General features: G+C 29.8%; 1 protein-coding gene across 1 annotated transcript; it reads right to left on the bottom strand.

Annotated features, from left to right (window-relative positions):
* Nucleotides 1–1864: 1864 nt before the first annotated feature.
* On the bottom strand, nucleotides 1865–8063 carry LOC21400972 (pectinesterase). The gene is made up of 2 exons (XM_010098235.2): nucleotides 6932–8063; nucleotides 1865–2745 (listed from the first exon to the last, which is right to left on the bottom strand). The coding sequence occupies exons 1-2, from the start codon at nucleotides 7998–8000 to the stop codon at nucleotides 2054–2056; spliced, it is 1761 nt and encodes a 586-aa protein (XP_010096537.2). The 5' UTR covers nucleotides 8001–8063; the 3' UTR covers nucleotides 1865–2053.
* Between the last annotated feature and the right edge of the window lie 12021 nt (nucleotides 8064–20084).

The raw sequence follows: 20084 nt of genomic DNA, 5'->3' as shown, positions 1-20084 counted from the left end.
TAATAATAAAACAAAAGTAAATTAAAAAATAGAATAAATGAGAATAAAAAATATATATATAAAAACATTGCTTATATGTAAATTTCTCTACATCGAAACTGCAATAACAATTGATAAATAAAATCAGTCGACTTACATCAAACCTTAAAAACAAATAAATAAAGACATAAAAGGAAGTAACGTAATGCTTCAGTTGTTTAGCCCTAGCTAACAGATCAGTCAACGAGTGGCTTACCCCTGCAGTCTTGCCGGACATTCACACAACATATGTTAGCGCCCCAATGGCAATTGGCGAAATGCAGAGTATACCGCCGGCTTATCTTAAACAATTATTCCATGTAAAACAAAAATGCTACTGCTACTAATCCTTAAAAAAAAAAAAAAATGTTTCTCTCAATTGCATTGTGTATAAGCAGACGTTTTAAACACACGACTTTTTAATTATACATTTTATATAATTACGTCTCTATTAAAAGCTCGATGCCCACAGTCCCACACTATTAAATTGTGTTCATATTGGCCCAATAAACTGTAGCCTGCTGTCTTCAGTAAACTTTAGCTTATGAAATTTGCTGAATTTAAGTGCATTTGATTAGATTTTTACCTCTTATTTTTATTAGTACCCTCTTGACTAATATACTTATTTGACTAAAAATCAATGGGCCAAACATTAAAATGGTACGTTTTCTTATTTAAAAAGAGAAGGATTAATTACAAAATTCCCCTCGAATTATATCTCTTATAACACTTTACCTCTCAATCTTTAAAATTTAACATATGTTATCTCTAAACAATAAAATGTTTTAAAAAAAAGCCCCCTCTATTAAATTTTAACCGAAATTGACATTTAATTAATTATTTTAGGGGTACTTTAGTAGCTATATAGTTTGAGATTTAATTTGAATTTAAAATTACTTTAAATTTAGACTTTTAATTACAAAATACTCATCATTAGTTGGTTGTAAGTTAAAAATTTTATGAATCTTTTTTATTTTGTTATATGTAATTTAGGCAAAAAATTAGGGTGCGTGGATGAAATAGTAATTATGTTCTAAATTGTTTAACAACAGCTGATTTTTTATGGCACGAAAAAAAATTCAACTCTGCAACTTTTTATGATTGAAACTTTGTTACGGTATTTGTACCCCCACTTGCAGCTATATTTTTTTTCGTCTAATACTCTTACTTTTGGGTTTTTTTTATTACTCTATTAGGCTTTAACTTTAATTGACAACTATTTGATGACTTAGTTTCTAATTTAAACGGTGGAAATTGTAACCAAATAGTTATATACAAAATATAATATTAAAAAAAATTATAATTGAACTTTTCTGATGTTGAGTCTTTACGAAATTTTTTTTTTTTTTCTATTTTCTTTATTCTCTATTGCATAATACAAGTTTACAAACGCAAAAATTATGTTCCCCATCCAAAATAAACCTAAAATTCTCTTCTTTTTTTTTGTTCCATCACTTGAGAAATATATTTTTGATAGTAACGATAATAAATTTATCATGCGCCAGTGTCGAAAGATGAGAACAAAACAATTGTAATGTGAATCTTATTTATTAAAATTTTATTATGAAAACGTACTAAAAAAATTATTTTATTTTATATTGTTAATTTATAAACTTTAACTTCATTCATTAAACCGATTTAAATTTTTAATTTCAAATTTTTATAATAAAAAATTCTTAAAAAATATCACATTTAATTTTTTTTATTACAGTAAAAAATTTTAAAAAAAAATCACATCTCAGCTTAAATTAAAAACTCAAATTCGTCAAGTGAACGATACTTTTATGTTTATTTATGCCCACTGGATTAAAAGTTTAGCTATGTCCATGCCTCAGATCACATAACCTGATCCTGAAAATGAAGAATTATATTTCTTACCAAATGAGAATTGGACAGGGAATCGACAGATAATACAAATACAAGCTTGATTCCCGCGCAAGACCACGTAAACAAGCTAAACTCAAGGAATTACGAGCCAACAAAATACCGCGTGATTACAACGTGCGTAATTGCTTCGTAATAATTAAACTTCAGATTACAGACCAAGAGAGAAAGGAAATCCCGTGGCTCTCAACCAACTCCCTCCGGCAATGAAATTTCCGGCAGTGTACTGCTGAGCCTCACTGGCACCCGTGATAACCTTGTACCCCTTCCACGTCACCCTCTTCGACGTGTCGGCGCCGGCGCCGGTGTTCTGGTACTCCCTGTAAACCAGCGTGTTCAGCGCAAAGCTTCCGCTCCACTCGTGCCACCCGGCGGGGACGATCACGTTGCTGATGTCACTCTGCATGACCACCGTCCTCGAGTATTCCTTCCACGGCCGCCCGAGATATGTCGGGAAGCTGCTCTGGACGGGTTTGAGGTCCGAGGTGGCTCCGATACGGGACTTCTGGATCACGATTCCGGTGTTTTGGTTCGGGTCGGTTCGGCCCTGGGCAGTGACCATGTTCTTCTGGCCCGAATTGGGGCGGCGGGCGTGGATGTCGCAGTCCTGCAAGACCGCGGCGGCGTTGCCGAAGATGAAGTCGACGGTGCCGGCGACGAGGCAGTTTATGAAGAATTGGCGGTTGGAGTGGACGTAGAGGGAGTCTTGGTAGGCAAGCACGTCGCAGCGGTAGAAGGCGGAGAGGTCGGACCCGACCCGGAGGGCCACGGCTTGGTGCTTTGAGGGTCCGGCTGTGTTTTGGAAGGTTATGTCTCGTGCTAGGAAGCCCTCGCCAACCGCAGCTGCAAACATGTAGTGAAGAATTATTTATTTGAAAAATGCTAGTTAATTACTACTTGTTTTCTTAATCTGTTATTTGATATCAACATATAAAATTGTACCACTTGGAAATACGTGCAAAATTGTACAAGACCCTATGTCATAATTAGGTTAATTACAAAATTGACATATAAATCTGTGGTTAGTGAATAAGTTTTGGGTAGTGATGTTCTTCAACACCGTGCACAAGGAAAATGAATCCTATTCACTTATAAATTTATGATCTGTTTAGTTCGTTGATTCGAGTTTTTAATTCGAGTTGAGATGTGATTTTATGTGAGAACTTTTTACTGTAACAAAAAAGTTAGATGTGACTGTTTCTGAGAATTTTTTACTGTAATAAAATTTAAATTCTAAACTCAAATCGGTGAAATGAACGAGACCTTAATTTATTTAATTTTACCTAACATAACATGCACTAGATCGCATAAACAAACATTTACGCGGATTCTTAGGTAGACGAGAGAAATTTGAATGTGGATTTTTCGATACTTGACAAATGGAATCCGGTGCTAATGAGTTTTTAAATTCGATATTGTTTGATACGAGCCTACTGTAGTGGTGTGTGATGATTAAGAGGAAAATAATTGAAATTTTGTAGCAGAGCCAAAGCCAATTCTGAATAGTTTGGAACTCATCTAAAAGACAAAAGACAACTTGTACAGAAGATTAGAAAAAGAAAAGGATGGGTCAGACAGGGCCAAAAGCCATAGATATTAGATAGCATTATCCTTAGCCAAAAAAAAAAAAAAAAGCCATCGTATTATTATTGCAGGGCCGTGGCGCCCTCAATATCCACGTGTGGATTTTAGCGTGTTACTACTGACAATGGCTGCTAAATGCATTAAAACGAATTATAGTACGAAAGTGGTCTCGTGTTATCGTGTGTGGACAGTTTGAATAATTATTCCTACAACCACACACATGTCAAGGCATCGGAACTTTTCTACAAACCCCAAGCCTTAGCTGTAACCACAAGACAGATTTAAAATTATTTTTAATTTATATGTATTTTTTATAAAAAAATATTATAATAAATTACGAATCATAACACTAAACATCATATTAAGAGCCCTTCTAGAGTTAAATCTTATGCGTTTAATGTATATTTGTAATCATTAAATCTAATTAAAATCATATTAAAAATCTCTTTAAAGAAAAGACAGAATAAGTTTATAATATAAATTTAAAGACTAAAAATAAAGACTTAATTATAATTTATTTTTTCAGATTCTATCGTTGAAATCTCCTAAACTTAATTACAAAAAAAAAAATCATTTTACTGGATTATTCACAAGGTTTTAAAAATTAGATCTTATAAATTAAAAATAATTATGAATTATAATTTTAAATCTCGTGAGTTTATATCTTTACTCTTTCATAAAGCGTAGAATTTATTTGTGAAATTTAAGTGAAGTCGATCTTTTATGAGAGGGTAGAGATTCAGTCCTATAAAGACAAATAAAAGTAATCATGTCGGTCCCGTTTATTTCGCTGATTCGAGTTTAGAATTTAAATTTTGTTATAGTAAAAAGTTCTAAAAAATAATCACATTTAATTTTTTTACTACAGTAAAAAATTTTCACATAAAATTACATCTCAACTCAAATTACAAACTCGAATCAACAAAGTGAACAGACCGTAATAAACGTGACATGATAAAAGGGGTAGAGATGCCAGCAAAACCAGTTCAGATCTAGACTACAATTAAAGGGAATCTATACCTTTTTATTTATTTATTATTTTCAATTCAAGACTAATGCCAGCAAAACATATCTAGAAGAATCGATTCGAGGAAAACACTTATTTCAAACAAAAAGAAGAAGAAGAAAAAAAAAAACACTTATAAGAAGGAAGGATCAAAGAAGCATCCTCTATTCTGCTGGAATATGCTAAAATGAGAGAAAGTTGTCCAATAATAAGACAAATCAAACACTACGGGCTTAAAGTGCAATTAAGACGAAAAAGGAACCAAGGCCCACCAGGGGTAATGATGAGTGATGACACTTGCTTTGATGTATAAACATCTTTTAAAATAGAAAAAAAAAAAAATCTACATCATCTTAAAATTAGCATTGTTTTTTTTGTTTGTTTTGTTTTCGTTATTTGTCGTTTTCTCTCATGTGGTGATAGTTTTTTTTCCCCCTTCGAAAGTGATTGACACTAGCGATAGTTATTGCTAGAAAAAGAAATCTCTAGACTCTAGCTTTCAAGAGGGGGAAAATATTTTATTTTCTAACACATATATATGCCATCGAGACATATATATCATCATGCACAAACCTCTAGCTTCAAACTTGGTTGAAAAAATATCCCTAATTAATTGTACACATTTTCCACAAAAAAACACGACAAAATAGACAATGTAGTAAAGATGATATTAATTAACTATGAATAGAGAATAATGTATAGCTTTTTTCAAATGCCACGGCCATGTGCATATATTCTGCCATTTGCATGCATGCTTACCCACAATTTTTGACAATGGGCCTAGGAACAGGACAACTTTGCACGGAACAGAACATGGGTTGCCTTACCAAAATTTGGTTGCGTGGAAACTATTATTGTTTCAAAAGACGAATATTTAACAAGTGGGAGCTAGCTGGGGGAGAAACGTCAGTGATCGGGACAAATCGCACTTCTTGATTTTAAGACCATTCAGGGCTCTAGATTAGATATAAATTTAAACAAACTTGACTGTCAATATAGTCAACAATTTAAAATTATGATTTAAAATTATTGTTAGTTTATGTGTATTCTTTTTAAAAAAAATATTATAACGAGTCACGAATTATGATTTAATGTTTGGCTCAAGAATTCGTGTCATGATTTGAATTATGGTTCATGGCTCGTTATAGTGTTTTCTCTTACAAAAAACACACGTAAATTGAAAATGATTTTGAATCTATCAACTAAACGTTTACGAATTATGATTCGAATCATGACGCGAATTTTCATATCAAACATTAAAGAATATAATATGCAAATTGGAGATTTTTTTTAAGCACTGAAAAAATAAAACGAAAAGACTGTTTTTTTAACCGAAAAATTCATATAAAAGCTATATGTATATATTTTTTTAATATGATATAATTTTAATTAATTTAATAATTAAAAGTTAACTCTAATTCTACCTAAGAAGGCCTGTATAAATATATGTACTTCATCTCCGCTCGAATATTCATCCCACTTAGATGGGACCTCAGGCTGAGTTGAGTTGGGATGTTTAACATTTTTCCATACACGTAGCTGTTAAAGACTTTCACCCGCAAAGAAAAGGCAGACATATGAAAATGTTTTAGGGACACAAAGTATTATTACAGTAATTAATACTCTCATACTTTTAGGGTGAATTTTTGACTAGCTAAAACTAGTAGCGATCAATTCACAGCTAAAATAAAAAATATTAATGATCAACTGGGATATTCTGGTAGGAAATGCATACATCAAAGGACCACTTCTGTTAAAAAAAATTTTTTAAAAAAAAAAAGAGGATTTTTTGTTAACATTTAACTTTCTTTTTTTTTTTTTTTGAGCGGTTTTCTCGTTTACGTGGAATTCAGGCCATTCATACATTTATTAGATGCAATTTGAAGTCTCTTTTTTTTTTTTTGGCTGGAAAGTTTTGAAGTCATATGCTACATCATTATGTTACCTAACCTCATCCATCGATTCTGTACCTCCTACGTCCACAAAACCTACTTTCTATTCTCTACCTTATCGTTACCCCTATATACCCTACAGATCTAGTCCAATACGCATAACACGACAAAACTATTTTAACAGAGCAAAAGGAAATAACAAAATGAAAGCAACAAGACACTGATTACGTTCATTTTATTAATTTAAATTTAAATTTAAATTTTATTACAATAACAAATTTTTAAAAATAAATATATTTAATTTTTTTACTGTATAACAAATTTTCGTATAAAATCACATTTAAATTAAAATTAAAAATTTAAATTAAAAAATTAAACTAGACATTACTACAAAAATTTGAAAGCTTTTACGGTACAAAGTGCAACAATTTAGTGACGCTTGTTTAAATAAAAGTCCGAAAAAACGTTGTTAATTATAAGATGATTTTTCTAGTCAGTGTTATTTTTGTAAACAACCCAAATATTTATTAATTAATGCGGTACTTACCAACAGTGGCGGAATTGAAGGTGGTGCTTCCGTCAACCACATTCCTGCTCGCGGTGATGATGGTGGTGGTCCTCCCATCTCCGAGGAACATGATGTTCTTCTTCTTCTTCGAAACATCCACATTCTCTCTATAAACACCCGCCTTAATCCTAATTACGTATCTCGTCTTACTGTTATCCGGAGCCGCCGCCACCGCCGCCGCCGTGTAGCCCCCGCTCCCGTCCTTCGCCACCACCACGTTCGGCGTCACCGACGACGACTGCAGCAGCCTCCTGTCCGCCGCCGACATCCACACCGGCCACCCCTCCCCATCCACCTCCGTCCCCGCCACGCCGTGATCCTCCTGGAGCTTCCTCCCGGCCGTCTTCCTCTCAGTGGCGATGTCGGTGTCGGTCATGTTTTTTATCATGGCCAGCACATTGCTGCACAACTTTTCCACGTGCTCCTCCCCCTTGATCAGCGCGTCCCGCACGTGCTCGTCGGCCTTGTCGTGCGAGAATCCGTCCAGACAAGTCTCCTGATTGGTTATGGCGGAGCTGAGAAGCGTCAGAAAATCATCGGCGTGCTGTTTCAGAGACTTCGTGTTCGGGTACTGCTCGAGATCGTCTTGAACTTCGTGAAGTTCGTCGAGCGTCTCATCGATGGTCTCCAGACAGTCGTGGAGGGCGGTCTTCTCTCTCTTCGTCAGGCCCTTCCGCTTCGTCAGCTTCTTGATGCTGAAGTAGTTCTCTTGGACTGCGGTGATCGTGATGTTCACCGAGAGCCCGATGACGTCCTTTAGATTTGACACCTTTTTGCTGCCTCCGGACGAAGCCGAAGCGGCGACGGCGGAGTAGCAGAGATCCGGGTAGCGAGTGCTGCTGCAGGCGGATTTCAACACGGCGTGGGTGGCGCCGTCAATGTGGGCGGCGGAGACCGAGCTCTTTCGGGAGTTTACGCCGGCGGCAATGCCGATAACGGCGGCGACGACGACGAGAGTGGCGAAGAGGGCTATGAAGACCTTCTTTTGCTTCTTGCGTCTGCCGGAGTCCGGCATTACTCCGGCGAAGGGCACTTTATCGCTTGACATTGTTTTAGTAAAGAAAGAGAGAGATAGAGGGAGCTTGGACTAGAGTTGAGCTGTGGGGTGTTTATAAAGGCATAGTTGATCAGTAGGAATTTATTGCTGCTGTTGAAGGGATATTTTTGAATTTAAATTTTTGTAATAATTTTGGGATAACAACTCATTGAACGTAGTTAGGTTACTTAATTTTATTAATTTGAGTTTAAAATTTAAATTTATTATAATAATTTTTTTAAAAAAATAATTACATTTAATTTTTTTATTATAATAAAAAAAATTACATAAAATTATATCTCAATTTAAATTAAAAATTTAAATTAACAAACTAAATGGGTTATACTCTAATCATAGTACTCTTCTCTTTTTACTTTCTTTTCTTCATTATTTTTCTACGACATTATATTGGTATTCTTTTTTTATTCTTTCTTTTTGAATGATTGGTTACATTAGCAGTTTAGAATAGTTGCAACTTTCATATTTTGGTAGTCTATTGATCTAAGGTGTGTATGATGGGTATATTTGTAGAAGTAAATTATTATACTGTAACATAAAATAATGAGCCTGATAAAAATAAAAATAAAAATAAACATGTAAAAATGACGTCTAACATAACATTTTTACTACATGTAACTTCAACTTTTTTTAATCAATAGCTGTAATCCTTTTGTCTATTAATTTATTACAAGTTGATAAAAATATCGTAATTTATAACAGCACCAAGCGGAACTTTTTAAAAAAGAGAGTTCTTTTGTATTTGCAATATAAAATATTATAATTGGCGATTTTTTTTCTCTCTTTTACTTCTAAATTTCTACTTTTTTCCGGCAGCCATAGAAAAGTAAAAACTTTTGGATTGTTATTTTAGAGAGTAATTTGAGTGTAATTTTTTAATTAAATTTGAGTTATAATTTAAATTGAAGTTATAACTTAAATAAAGTTAAGTAAAATTAAATAAAGTTAAAATTTAAAAGAACGTGAACTTAAATAAAATTAAAATTTAAGTTATCTTTTTTAAAAATTTTTTAAACAAAAGAACATGCCCTTTATTTTTCTTCTTTTGTTTCTTATCTTTTTCTTTGGACCAGTAGTGTTCTTTTATGTTCTTCTCTATTTTTTGTTTAGGAGATTTTTATAATACTACATGGAATAATGAGCCTGATAAAAATAAAAAAAAAATAAAAAACATGTAAAAAGGATGTCTAACATAACATTTTTACTACATGTAACTTCAACTTTTTTTAATCAAGAGCTGTAATCCTTTTATCTATTAATTTATTACAAGTTGATAAAAATGTCGTAATTTATAACAGCACCAAGCGGAACTTTTTAAAAAAGAGTTCTTGCAATATAAAATATTATAATTCAAGCTTTTTTTTTTTTATTTGAACTCTTTTACTTCAAAATTTCTACTTTTTTCCGGCCGCCACAGAAAAGTAAATAAAAACTTTATTTTACCCTAATAGGTATAGGTATTTTCTTTCTTTTGTTTCTCATCTTTTTCTTTGGACCAGTAGTGTTCTTTTATGTTCTTCTTTACTTTTTGTTCAGGAGACTTTTATAATATTGGGATCTAAAAAAAGTAACTATTAGTAAGTTAAATTTATATTAAAAACTTATGTTCTGCAAGTTTTTAATTTTAATGTAATTTTAAAAAAAGTAACTATTAGTAAGTTAAATTTATATTAAAAACTTATGTTCTACAAGTTTTTAATTTTAATGTAATTTTAATCAACAGTTAAAAATGTACATTAAAAACTTTTTTTTTTTGAATCTCACTTTAATCCTTCTAGGCTCTAGCATCAGGGAATTATTGTTCACGTGGAACAGGGATTCCTTTTGGCATTTCACAGACTCATGTCCGCCAAATATATACTACTTTTCTGTATTTGCAGTATAGTATTTTCTGTATATGCATTTATGAGAGAGGGACGCATGCATATACATGTTCCAAGTTGCACACCACATAACCCCAAGCATAAGTCAAATTTATCGTCTTTTAGTCTGTAATTATGCTTTTTCTATTTGCATCTATCACGTTTTCTTATCATTATTATTTACTTTTCAGTGATATTTTTTGTTTTTATGTTATTCTTGTTTTTAATATAATTGACATTTTATTTTGTTGAAAATAAGTATAATTGATAAATATAATATTGTATATATGCCCCTTACTCGAGTCACACATGTATCGGTATATAATATTCAATATGGCAAATGAAGTAAAGTACAAATAATATTTATATGTTTTGCCATACGTTTTCAAAACTATTCACATGATTTTATTGTGCCTGGGTAAAATAATTGAAGAGATTTTTTAGTATGTCTGACGTATTAGTATATCAAGTTTTTTTAACCGTTAGATCTGCGTACTTTTTAATTTTTACGTGATTTTGTACTAATAGACAGAAAAACTTGATTTATCAGTATGTTGATGTATATGAGAAGTTCCCAAGTAATAATAAACGGAGTAGAATAATTAGTATCTCTTTTTGGTGTATAATAATGCACGATTCTTGTTTAGAACAAAATTAATAATACAAGATCCCATTAATTTAAATTTTACCCAGAGAAGTTGTGTTAATTTCTTTCCATTGTGGTCGAATATTTATCTATTCCATTAATCCATCATTTTTTTTCACCTGCTTTTATTGAGTTGTAAAGTCATGTTCAACTTTTAATACTACTCCATAGTTAATTTTTTTTCCTTCTTCTAACGAAACATGTCATCGCCCAAAAATTTAACTATAGTGAATGAACTTAATATATATATATATATATGTATATATTCATATTTGGGTGTGGTTTAATGGTTAGTCTAATATTTATCTATTAATGGATATTTTTATTTTAGCCATAAGATATTAATTTGACGGATGTAATAAATTGAATAGTTAATTAAAAAATTAATGACAATTAATAAAATTAAATTTTTATCACGTCACATCATTAAATTTTTATATTTAAAGGTGACCATCAATGAAAACGAAAACGTAACCATTAAAAACTTGTATACATGTTATAACCCTTCCCTATTTGTTCTCTTACGTGTATAGTTATGCCATATTAACAGTACGTTTGCAAACCCTAGCTTTAATTGGCTTGAGTTTGGTGGCAGGCAGGTGCTTCCAGACTACAGCTAAGCAAATATAATCAATATGCATTACAATAATCCAATTTAATCAAACTCCTTAATTCATAGCATGGGCATCTCATCACGCGAGGGTTGGGTTAGTTTGGCGAATAATAATGTCGTAACTAAAAATTAATATTTTTGGAATTCGCATTAAAGCGGAGTTATTTCCCTAAAAAAATAATAAAAATAGCGGAGTTATATATTTCAATCAATCCTAAAGAGTTAGCTTTGTTCATTCACTTATTTGAGTTTTTAGTTCTAAGGGCTTGTTCTTTTGAGTGAAAAACTCAAAAAAATACAACTCGAGTTACAACTTTATTCGAGTTCATGTTCTTTTAAGTTTAAACTCGAGTTTAGGACTAAAACTCGAGTTCAAGTTTTCCCTTCAACTCGAACTCAAATTAATGAACAGTATTTTTTCTATTCTTAAAAATGCTATAACTTTTTCTTTTTAATTCTGATTGAGATGATTTTTTTTTCTATGTGTTGATAACGAAAAGACGAATAAAACCCGACTCATATACCATATTAAAATTTTTCATCAGCATTGAATTTTTATTAAATACTATCTAAATACAAATTTAAGTTTTGACTCACTCAAACACAAACTCAAAAAGATTCTTATCTCAAACCATAACTCAAATGTATACAACCAAACACAAACTCAAGTTACAAGTTCAACTCAAGTTATAACTCAAATTCAACTCAAGAATTATACTCAAGTTAAACTCCAAAAGAACAAGCCCTAAGTTTCTACAATTAAAAGCTCTAAGAAAATATCACATTTAACTTTTTCTGCTACAGTTAAAAACTCTTAAAAAATATCATATCTCAAATCGAATTAAAAACTGAAATTCGTAAAGTGAACGCGACTTAAGAAATTTCGCTCCAAATTAGGAAGAAAATGCCTTTGCAGTAAGAAAATGTAGACACGTTACTAAAAGTGTACCGTTGAGCACAAAATTTCATAACGACATATGAAAAAAAAAAAAAAATGTTTAAAAGAACATGTGATAAACGACATGATTTTATAAAAAATTGTATGCAGATAAGGTGTGTCCTCAACGGAGTAAATGCTTACCTACCTAGTGCAATCAGATGATCACATTTTCTGTTGTGAGTAGGACACATGTTAATAAGTTCGATCCCAACAAATGAAGATGAGATTAACGCGACTCCGTTCATTTTGCTGATGCGAGTTTTGTTACAGTAAAAAGCTCTTACAAACAATCACATCTAATTTTTTTGCTACAATAAAAAGCTCTCACATAAAATCACATCTCAACTCGAATCAGCGAACTAAACGGGCCCATACGCACCTTTATGAATCATTTTGAGAATTTATTTTAAAGTATGTTTGATCAAGAAGAACGTTGTCTAATTTAAATTGTATGGTCTTAATCAATAAAAGTATGAATATTTTTTTCTCGAAAGACAAAATGATATTTTAAAATTTTGAACCAAACTAACAATGTGTGGTGCTATTTGTTTTCTTCGAGACAAAAATAATTTAAAATTGGGACATAAAATGTTGAGATCTAAAGAGCAATTAGAAATATACAATGAGTTGCAAAAGCTACACATGCTTTTATCTCCATTATTTTTAGATTATACCTTGATAAAGGAAGAAGAATATTGATTCTTAATTTGCTTGCTTGTCTAATTAGTCTAAAAGTACTGTAAAAAAAGAAATAGAAAGTAAAGGAGATAGGAATTAAAAAATTTGCTTTTATTCTCCCAGGGCCGTTATGTCTCGCCATTTGAAAATTTTCTAGAGTGGCAATCTTTACATGATAGCATTTGGTAAGTATAAACAAAAGTTTCTCAATTTAATACATCTAAATAACAATATCATATTCAGAAAAGAACATTAATGACCATAAGCATAACAAATAATTAGCATTTATAAAAATAAGTAAAATAAGTAAACAATACAGTATAATGTAAGAGTCAAGTGTCGGCATGCCGCTTCCTGTTTGGCATTAAGACTAATTATTTTTATAGTTTTAAAAAAATATGGATTAATTTGTGGTGTCTCTGAACTTTGAGGTCATTTCTACCTTATCTTTTAAGTTTTAAAAATTCTCACTTTGTTCTTAAAATTTTAAATTTGTCCCATTTAAGCCTTTTTATAAGAATTTATACTAAAATCAGATGAAATAGAGGGGTTAAGTGTGGAAAAAAGGAGTTAAGTGTTACCATGTAGTTTTTATCTATTTGGTTTGAACGGAAATTCAAATAAAAAGACTATTTGAGTGCATTTCTCTTTTTTTTCTATATATTCTTAATGAAAATCACAACAAAAGAGGTTAAGTGGGAATAATTTAAAATTCAGAGAGTAAAGTTAGAGTTTTTAAAATTTTGAAAACAAACTAATAATGACCTTAAATTTAAGGGTACCAGTTATAATAATCTAAAAAATATATATGAAAATTTGAAAACCATCTGAGAGAGGGATGTATGCATATAAATATTCCAAGTTGCACACCACATACCCCAGCATGAGGTAAATTTATCGTCTTTTAGTCTGTAATTATGCTTTATCTATTTGCATCTATCACGTTTTGTTTTATCATTATTCTTTACTTTTTTTGTTTTTTTATAAACCGTTATTCTTTACTTTTTACTGGTACATTTTTGTTTTTATTATTGCTTCTTCTCTCTTTTTGAGAGTTTCTTTGGTAGTTCATCAATACTAATAATCTCAATTTTTTATTTTTAAATTTAATTAAAATCACATTAAATTAAAAAAATAAGTAAAATAGATAAATTTTGATCACAAAATTAATGACTGAAATGTAAGAGATGACCAATATTCTATTTTCGTGGGAACTATTAAAAGTCCCTTTTTCTTTACTAAGATTCTGGTTTTTAATATCATTAACATTTTCTTTCGTTGAAAGAAAATTATAGATAAATATAATATGGTAAATATGCGCCTTACATGAGTCACATATGTATCGGTATATATTATCCAATTGTCAGATGAAGTAAAAGTACAAATAATATTTATATTTTTTGTCACCATATGTTTCTAAACTATTCACGTGATTTTATAGAAACTGTTAAATGTATCGTTGGCATATTCTTGAACTTTTATAAAGGTGCCTGGTTTATTGCATTGCCAAACTAAAATCTACGTTAATTTTCACCCTAAAACTTGTTGCAATTCCACCTAAAGGATTCTTTTGTAATAAGGTCCGGACAGATTAATTACTACACAAATATAATGCATTATTAATATATATTATTTTGGTGGAATATATATTAATACACGATTCTTGTTTAAAACAAAATTAATAATACAAGATCCCTTTAATTTCAAATTTACCCAAAGGAGTTGTACGTATTAATTTCTTCTCAGTTTGGGTTCGAATTATCTATTCCATTAATCCTCATTTAGTTTTTTCACCTACTTTAATTTTATTGAGAAAGTTGAGTTGTAAATTTCTGTATAAGTTTTAGTAATTAATGAACTATGTCATTACCCTAAACTTAAACTATAATCAATGAAATTATATATATATATATGAGTTTTTAATGTTTAAATTTCCATTATGGTTATTAAAATCCAAAATATCAAACTTAAAGGAAACGGAGACTAGGGTTTTATTAAATTGCAAGACTATTTTACTTTTGTTATAGAGGAAGACAAATAATAATAATTTTAACAATATTTTAAGTATTATTTTTCTTTTCACAATTTAAATCACAACTCTAATTTTATTACTATAACGTTTTATTTTTTTTATAAAAATTTAAATTTAAATTTTTTATTACAATATTTTTTTTACATAAACAACTTAAATTCTTAAAAAAAAAATACTCCTAATATATATATATATATATATAACCTTTATTATTTGTTGCTCTTTTGTGTGTACTTTGTACGTATTAACGGTATGTTATGCAGAGCTGACTTATCTCCTTGATTTGCAAACCCTAGCGTTGAGGTAGGTGGCAGGCAGGTGCTTCCAGCACGGGTATCTCATCATGAAATTGGTTTGGCAAATAATTATAATCGTAACATAATTAATATTACTGGTTTTACATTAAAACTGAGTTATAATTTTCTAAAAAAAATAATGTGCGTGTTTAGAATTTATTTTAAAATAATTTTATTTTTTGTATGAGAATAAAAATAAAAACGTTTTTAATTTCAGACATAAATTATTTTTAAAAATACATTTAGTAATTTTATCAATGAATTATTTTCAGTATAAAAAAACTCATTAATATTTTTATCTCTTTCTCTTTGTTCGAGAGAGGAGAAAAATAAAATTAAAAATTAAAAACGACTAAAAATTATTTTTTATTTCTCTATTATTTTACACTAAACAAAAAAATCATTTTATTTTTATTTTTTGTTTTTATTGTATCAAACTTCATTTTAAAAACGTTTTTATTTAAAAAAAAACATAAAAAATAAAAATAAGAATCCGTTTGGTTCATGAATTGGAACTATGAGATTATAATTATTTCGATTTATGTGTATTTTTTATGAGAGAAAATACTGTAACGAATCATAAACCATAATTTTAATTAGAAATTTCGATTTATGTGTATTTTTTATGAGAGAAAATACTGTAACGAATCATGAACCATAATTTTAATTAGAGAACGAATCTTCCAACCAAACGGCTCTCCATCAATTTTAAACAAGGCCAATAAAAAGATCAGATATCTTTTTCATCAACCCCAAATTGAAAGTTGTTTTTGTCTTTTTGGTTGCTGCTAGAAACATCATGATCAACCCCAAAGAGCTCGGGTTCAGCAAATTTCGCGTGCAAACAAATTAAGAAGATTTACCTGCACTAAGAAAATGTAGACACGTTACAAAAGTAGTACCGTTGAGCACAAAATTTCATAACGACATATATATAGAGAGAAAAGTATAGAAAAACACGTCATAAGCGACAATATTTAAAAAAAAAAAAATTGTAAGTAGATATGGTGTCATGAGAGTGAATTCTTACCTACCCGGAGCAATCAGATATCACATTTCCTTTGCGAGTAGCACATGTATTATTCACTTTACAAATTTAAATTTTTAATTTGAATTGAAATATAATATTTTTTTAAATTTTTTTATTGTAATAAAAAAATTAAATGTGACATTTTTTAAAAAAATTTTATTATAAAAACTTAAAATTAAAAACTCAAATCGTTAAAATGAATGAGTTCGTAATAAATTTAATCACAATAAAAGAAAATGAGATCTCTCTCTTTTTTCCCACTTAAAAAAAAAAGACGAGCTTAACGTAATATACTCACATTATTATATATACTAAAGAAGAGACATGATTTATTATGCATAATACAATAAAATACCGATTTTGTCCCTAAAATTTGAATTGTCGAGTTTACTCTTTTTTTCCCCTTTCTTCTCCTTTTTCTGCGCAGAGGTTTTTAGGTCTTTTCCTAACTTATAATATGATTGTACACTTTTATCCTCAGTTATTTATTTATTTATTCTTGTATTTACTAATTTATATTAATTATCAATAAAAATCAACATTTATTATTTTCAATACATATTTTAACAATATTTTATTATTTCAATTCTGAACCAAAGGCAACAAACCCACTCAAAAAATGCTCAAGGACCATGTAATATAACTACTTCTAAATCTTTTAATTTACACTACATATAATTAAAAATTTTCAACTGTCTTAATTATTATTATTAATTTTTTAAAAATTTGTATTTTACAGTTAAGAAGAACAAAAGAAAAAAGGAAAACAAAAGATATAATACATTGTAAAAACTTTTAACTAGAATATTATATAGATATATCTATATATATAAACTAATTCTATACTATACAAATTCCCAACTTTTTATATAATATAACAATATTTTACGCAACAACGTGTGAGTTTTTAGCTAATTTATGATTAATTTTGAGAAGTTATTTTTGAAGCATATATAATGAATTAAGAACAATAGACCTGACTATAGCACTTTAATTTAAATTATACAATTGCAGTCAATGAAAATATGATTATATATTTTTAAAAGACATTATTTAGGGGATGTTTGGAAGAGGGATTCGTGCCATGATTTGAATCATGGTTCGTGGCTCGCTACAATATTTTCTCTCATAAAAACACATGTTAAACGAGAATGGTTCTGAATCATGGTTATGAATTCATGAATCAAACGTCCCCTAAATTTATATTTTATTCTACGCTAAAATGTCGTACCATAGTACTTATTTTCTTATTTTTCATATGATTTTCTTTTATCCTTTTTTGATCTATTTGTATTTTTTCCCTTCCTTCGAGTAAACAAAGCCTGCATTTAACATAAGACAGTGGAGGTGGTTTTCCGATACGGCATAAGGGTGATGCACGCGCTCGCGATCAACACCCCCCCGTTATGCAGGTACAAACGGGTGCCTCCACCACTGAAAAATGCATCTCAAATAATAGCACCAATACTCAAATTTAATTGATTTTGGCTTTTAGTAATTTTATAAAAAGGAGATCAAATCAATTTTGATTAATTCGCGGATTCGAGTTTTTAATTCGATTTAAGATGTGACTTTATGTGAGAGCTTTTAACTGTAGCAGAAAAAGTTATATGTGCCTTTTTGTGAGAGTTTTTAACTATAACAAAATTAAAATTAAAAACTTAAATCGGTGAAATAAATGAGGCCTCCATCTATTCCTTTGCCGTAAAAAAACAAAAAAACAAGTATAGTACTAAAACGCTTTTCTTTATACGTTATTCGTTATCGAGTACCTTGCTTTACAAGCTTGGGACATAAAAAATGTTTGAGATATTATAAAAAGCAATTAAAAATTTCCAATGAGTTGTAAAAGCTACACATGCTTTTGTGTCCATTATTCAGATGCCTTGATAAAGAAAGAATAATGTTGATTCTTAATTTGCTTATTGCTTGTCTAATTGATCTAAAGTAGTGTAAAAAGGAAAAAGAAAGTAAAAGGATAAAGGATGAAAAAAATGGTTTATACTCCCCAGGGACTTTTACATGATAGCATTTGGTAAATATAAACAAAAGTTTATCAATTTAATACATATATAGATAACTATATTATTATATCCAGAAAATAACAATAAATGAATATAAAGACAACAAATTAGCATTTTTATACATAAGTAAACAATACAGTATAATATAAGAGTCAAGTGTCGGCAGCTTCCTGTTTGGAACTCAATACTAATTAAATCAATAAAAATATTGTGATCCAGCTAGGTAGAAACTGATTGCTAATTTGCTATTGCTGGTCGCTTGCACGAGGAAAGCACGAAACCACATCAATAAAATTATTTTTATGTATTATATGCGAATATTGTTCGAAAAAAAAGAAACATTTCAATCTTACAATATTCATATATTGGTTCAAGTACACACAATCATATTATCTATCTTTTATCTTTTATGTATTATATGCGAATATTGTTCGAAAAAAAAGAAACATTTCAATTTTACAATATTCATATATTGGTTCAAGTACACACAATCATATTACTTATCTTTTTTATGTTAAAAATTCTACAAAATCGCTTTTAAAGGGGAAAAAATATAGTTATATGGTCAGGATGCGATCTTGATCAGAATATTTCATTAATTAAAATTGTTTATTAGTATGTATTCATTACTTTTAGAACGGTTTACTACAGAACTTAAATAAACCAGATTCCAGAATTTAATATAATTTTCAAAAACCATTATATATAACAAAATGGAGGTAATGAATTATCAGCAATCTATGTGATATATACAATTGCCGTGTAGCGATATATATGGACACGGACATGATGCATTATTAATAGATTTTTTTTTTTTTATTGTAGCAACACCTTTATTTTGTTTTAATAAGACATCTTATGATCTGTTAAAAGTTATCGTTGATATAAGGGCCCCTAAGAAATATGTTTTTTTTTATTTTTTTATTTTTTTATAATAATATTGATGATAGATGTAAGCTTAATCTTATCATGCATGTACAACTTTTAAAAAAGGTACAACCGGTGAGAGTTATTACAGTCTCATTTCTCACCATATAATAAGTGGTACCATTTATTATTTATTATTATTATTTTTTTTTGTAAAGAACATTGTTAAAAGAGTTAATACACTCAAAAGTGTGTATGAGACGTTATTTCCTTTAAAAAAAAATAAAAAAAAATAAAAAATATGTGTAACCATCGTTTGAATTGGTAATGTGTTTCATTGAAAGCTGTGTTTTTTTTACAATAATTTGACTAACCATCCAGAAAGCATGATTCCGTTCCCTTCGTTGATTCGAGTTGAGATGTGATTTTATGTGAGAACTTTTTACTGTAGCAAAAAAGTTAGATGTGATTGTTTGTGAGAGCTTTTTACTGTAAAAAAATTCGAATTCTAAACTCGAAGCAGCGGAATGAACAGGGCCTTCTAGGAAAAAAAAAAAAAAAAAAGGAACTCCTCAGGCTTGGCTTTAACTTTCAAAAAAAAATATTGTTTTATGATCTTAGTAAATGAAATCCATTTTTCAGAGGAAAAAAAAAAGAAAACATTAACAAGAACATCTTACTAAGAAGACATTTAGTCGCAGCTATATAATAACATTTTGTGGGCATTCCAGTATTCCACCAATTTCAGCAAATTATTTGTTTTTCTGTCTGTTGGACTATTCTTCTCAAAAGTTAATTAATTATTGGTTGTTCCTTGAAATTTGAACACGTCTACCATGAATTGCGCATTAAATTTGTAGTCTAAAAAAGTAACCATCTATTTCTATATAATGGGATGGGGCCAATGGGATACAACGTTACATTTGACCCAAATACACAACGAGAAGTTCATTATCATTACGGCCTTTGCATGTGAACCACATGCTTATGATAAGTGAAGTTCGAAAACATATTAGGTGAATACTCTTAGGATCTATTTAATTTGCTGATTCCAGTTGATATGTAATTTTATGTGAGAGTTTTTTTATTG

This window comes from Morus notabilis, unplaced genomic scaffold (assembly GCF_000414095.1).
Source record: "Morus notabilis unplaced genomic scaffold, ASM41409v2 Scaffold1315, whole genome shotgun sequence".
Lineage (NCBI taxonomy): Eukaryota > Viridiplantae > Streptophyta > Magnoliopsida > Rosales > Moraceae > Morus > Morus notabilis.
Note: the sequence above shows the minus strand (reverse complement) of the source record. Positions and strands in the feature narration are given on the sequence as shown.

Coding starts and splice junctions, on each gene's coding strand:
- LOC21400972 (XM_010098235.2), bottom strand. CDS start 8,000: ATGTCAAGCGATAAAGTGCCCTTCGCCGGAGTAATGCCGGACTCCGGC. Junction 2,746..6,931: donor CTTCAATTCCGCCACTGTTG/GTAAGTACCGCA, acceptor ACATGTTTGCAG/CTGCGGTTGGCGAGGGCTTC.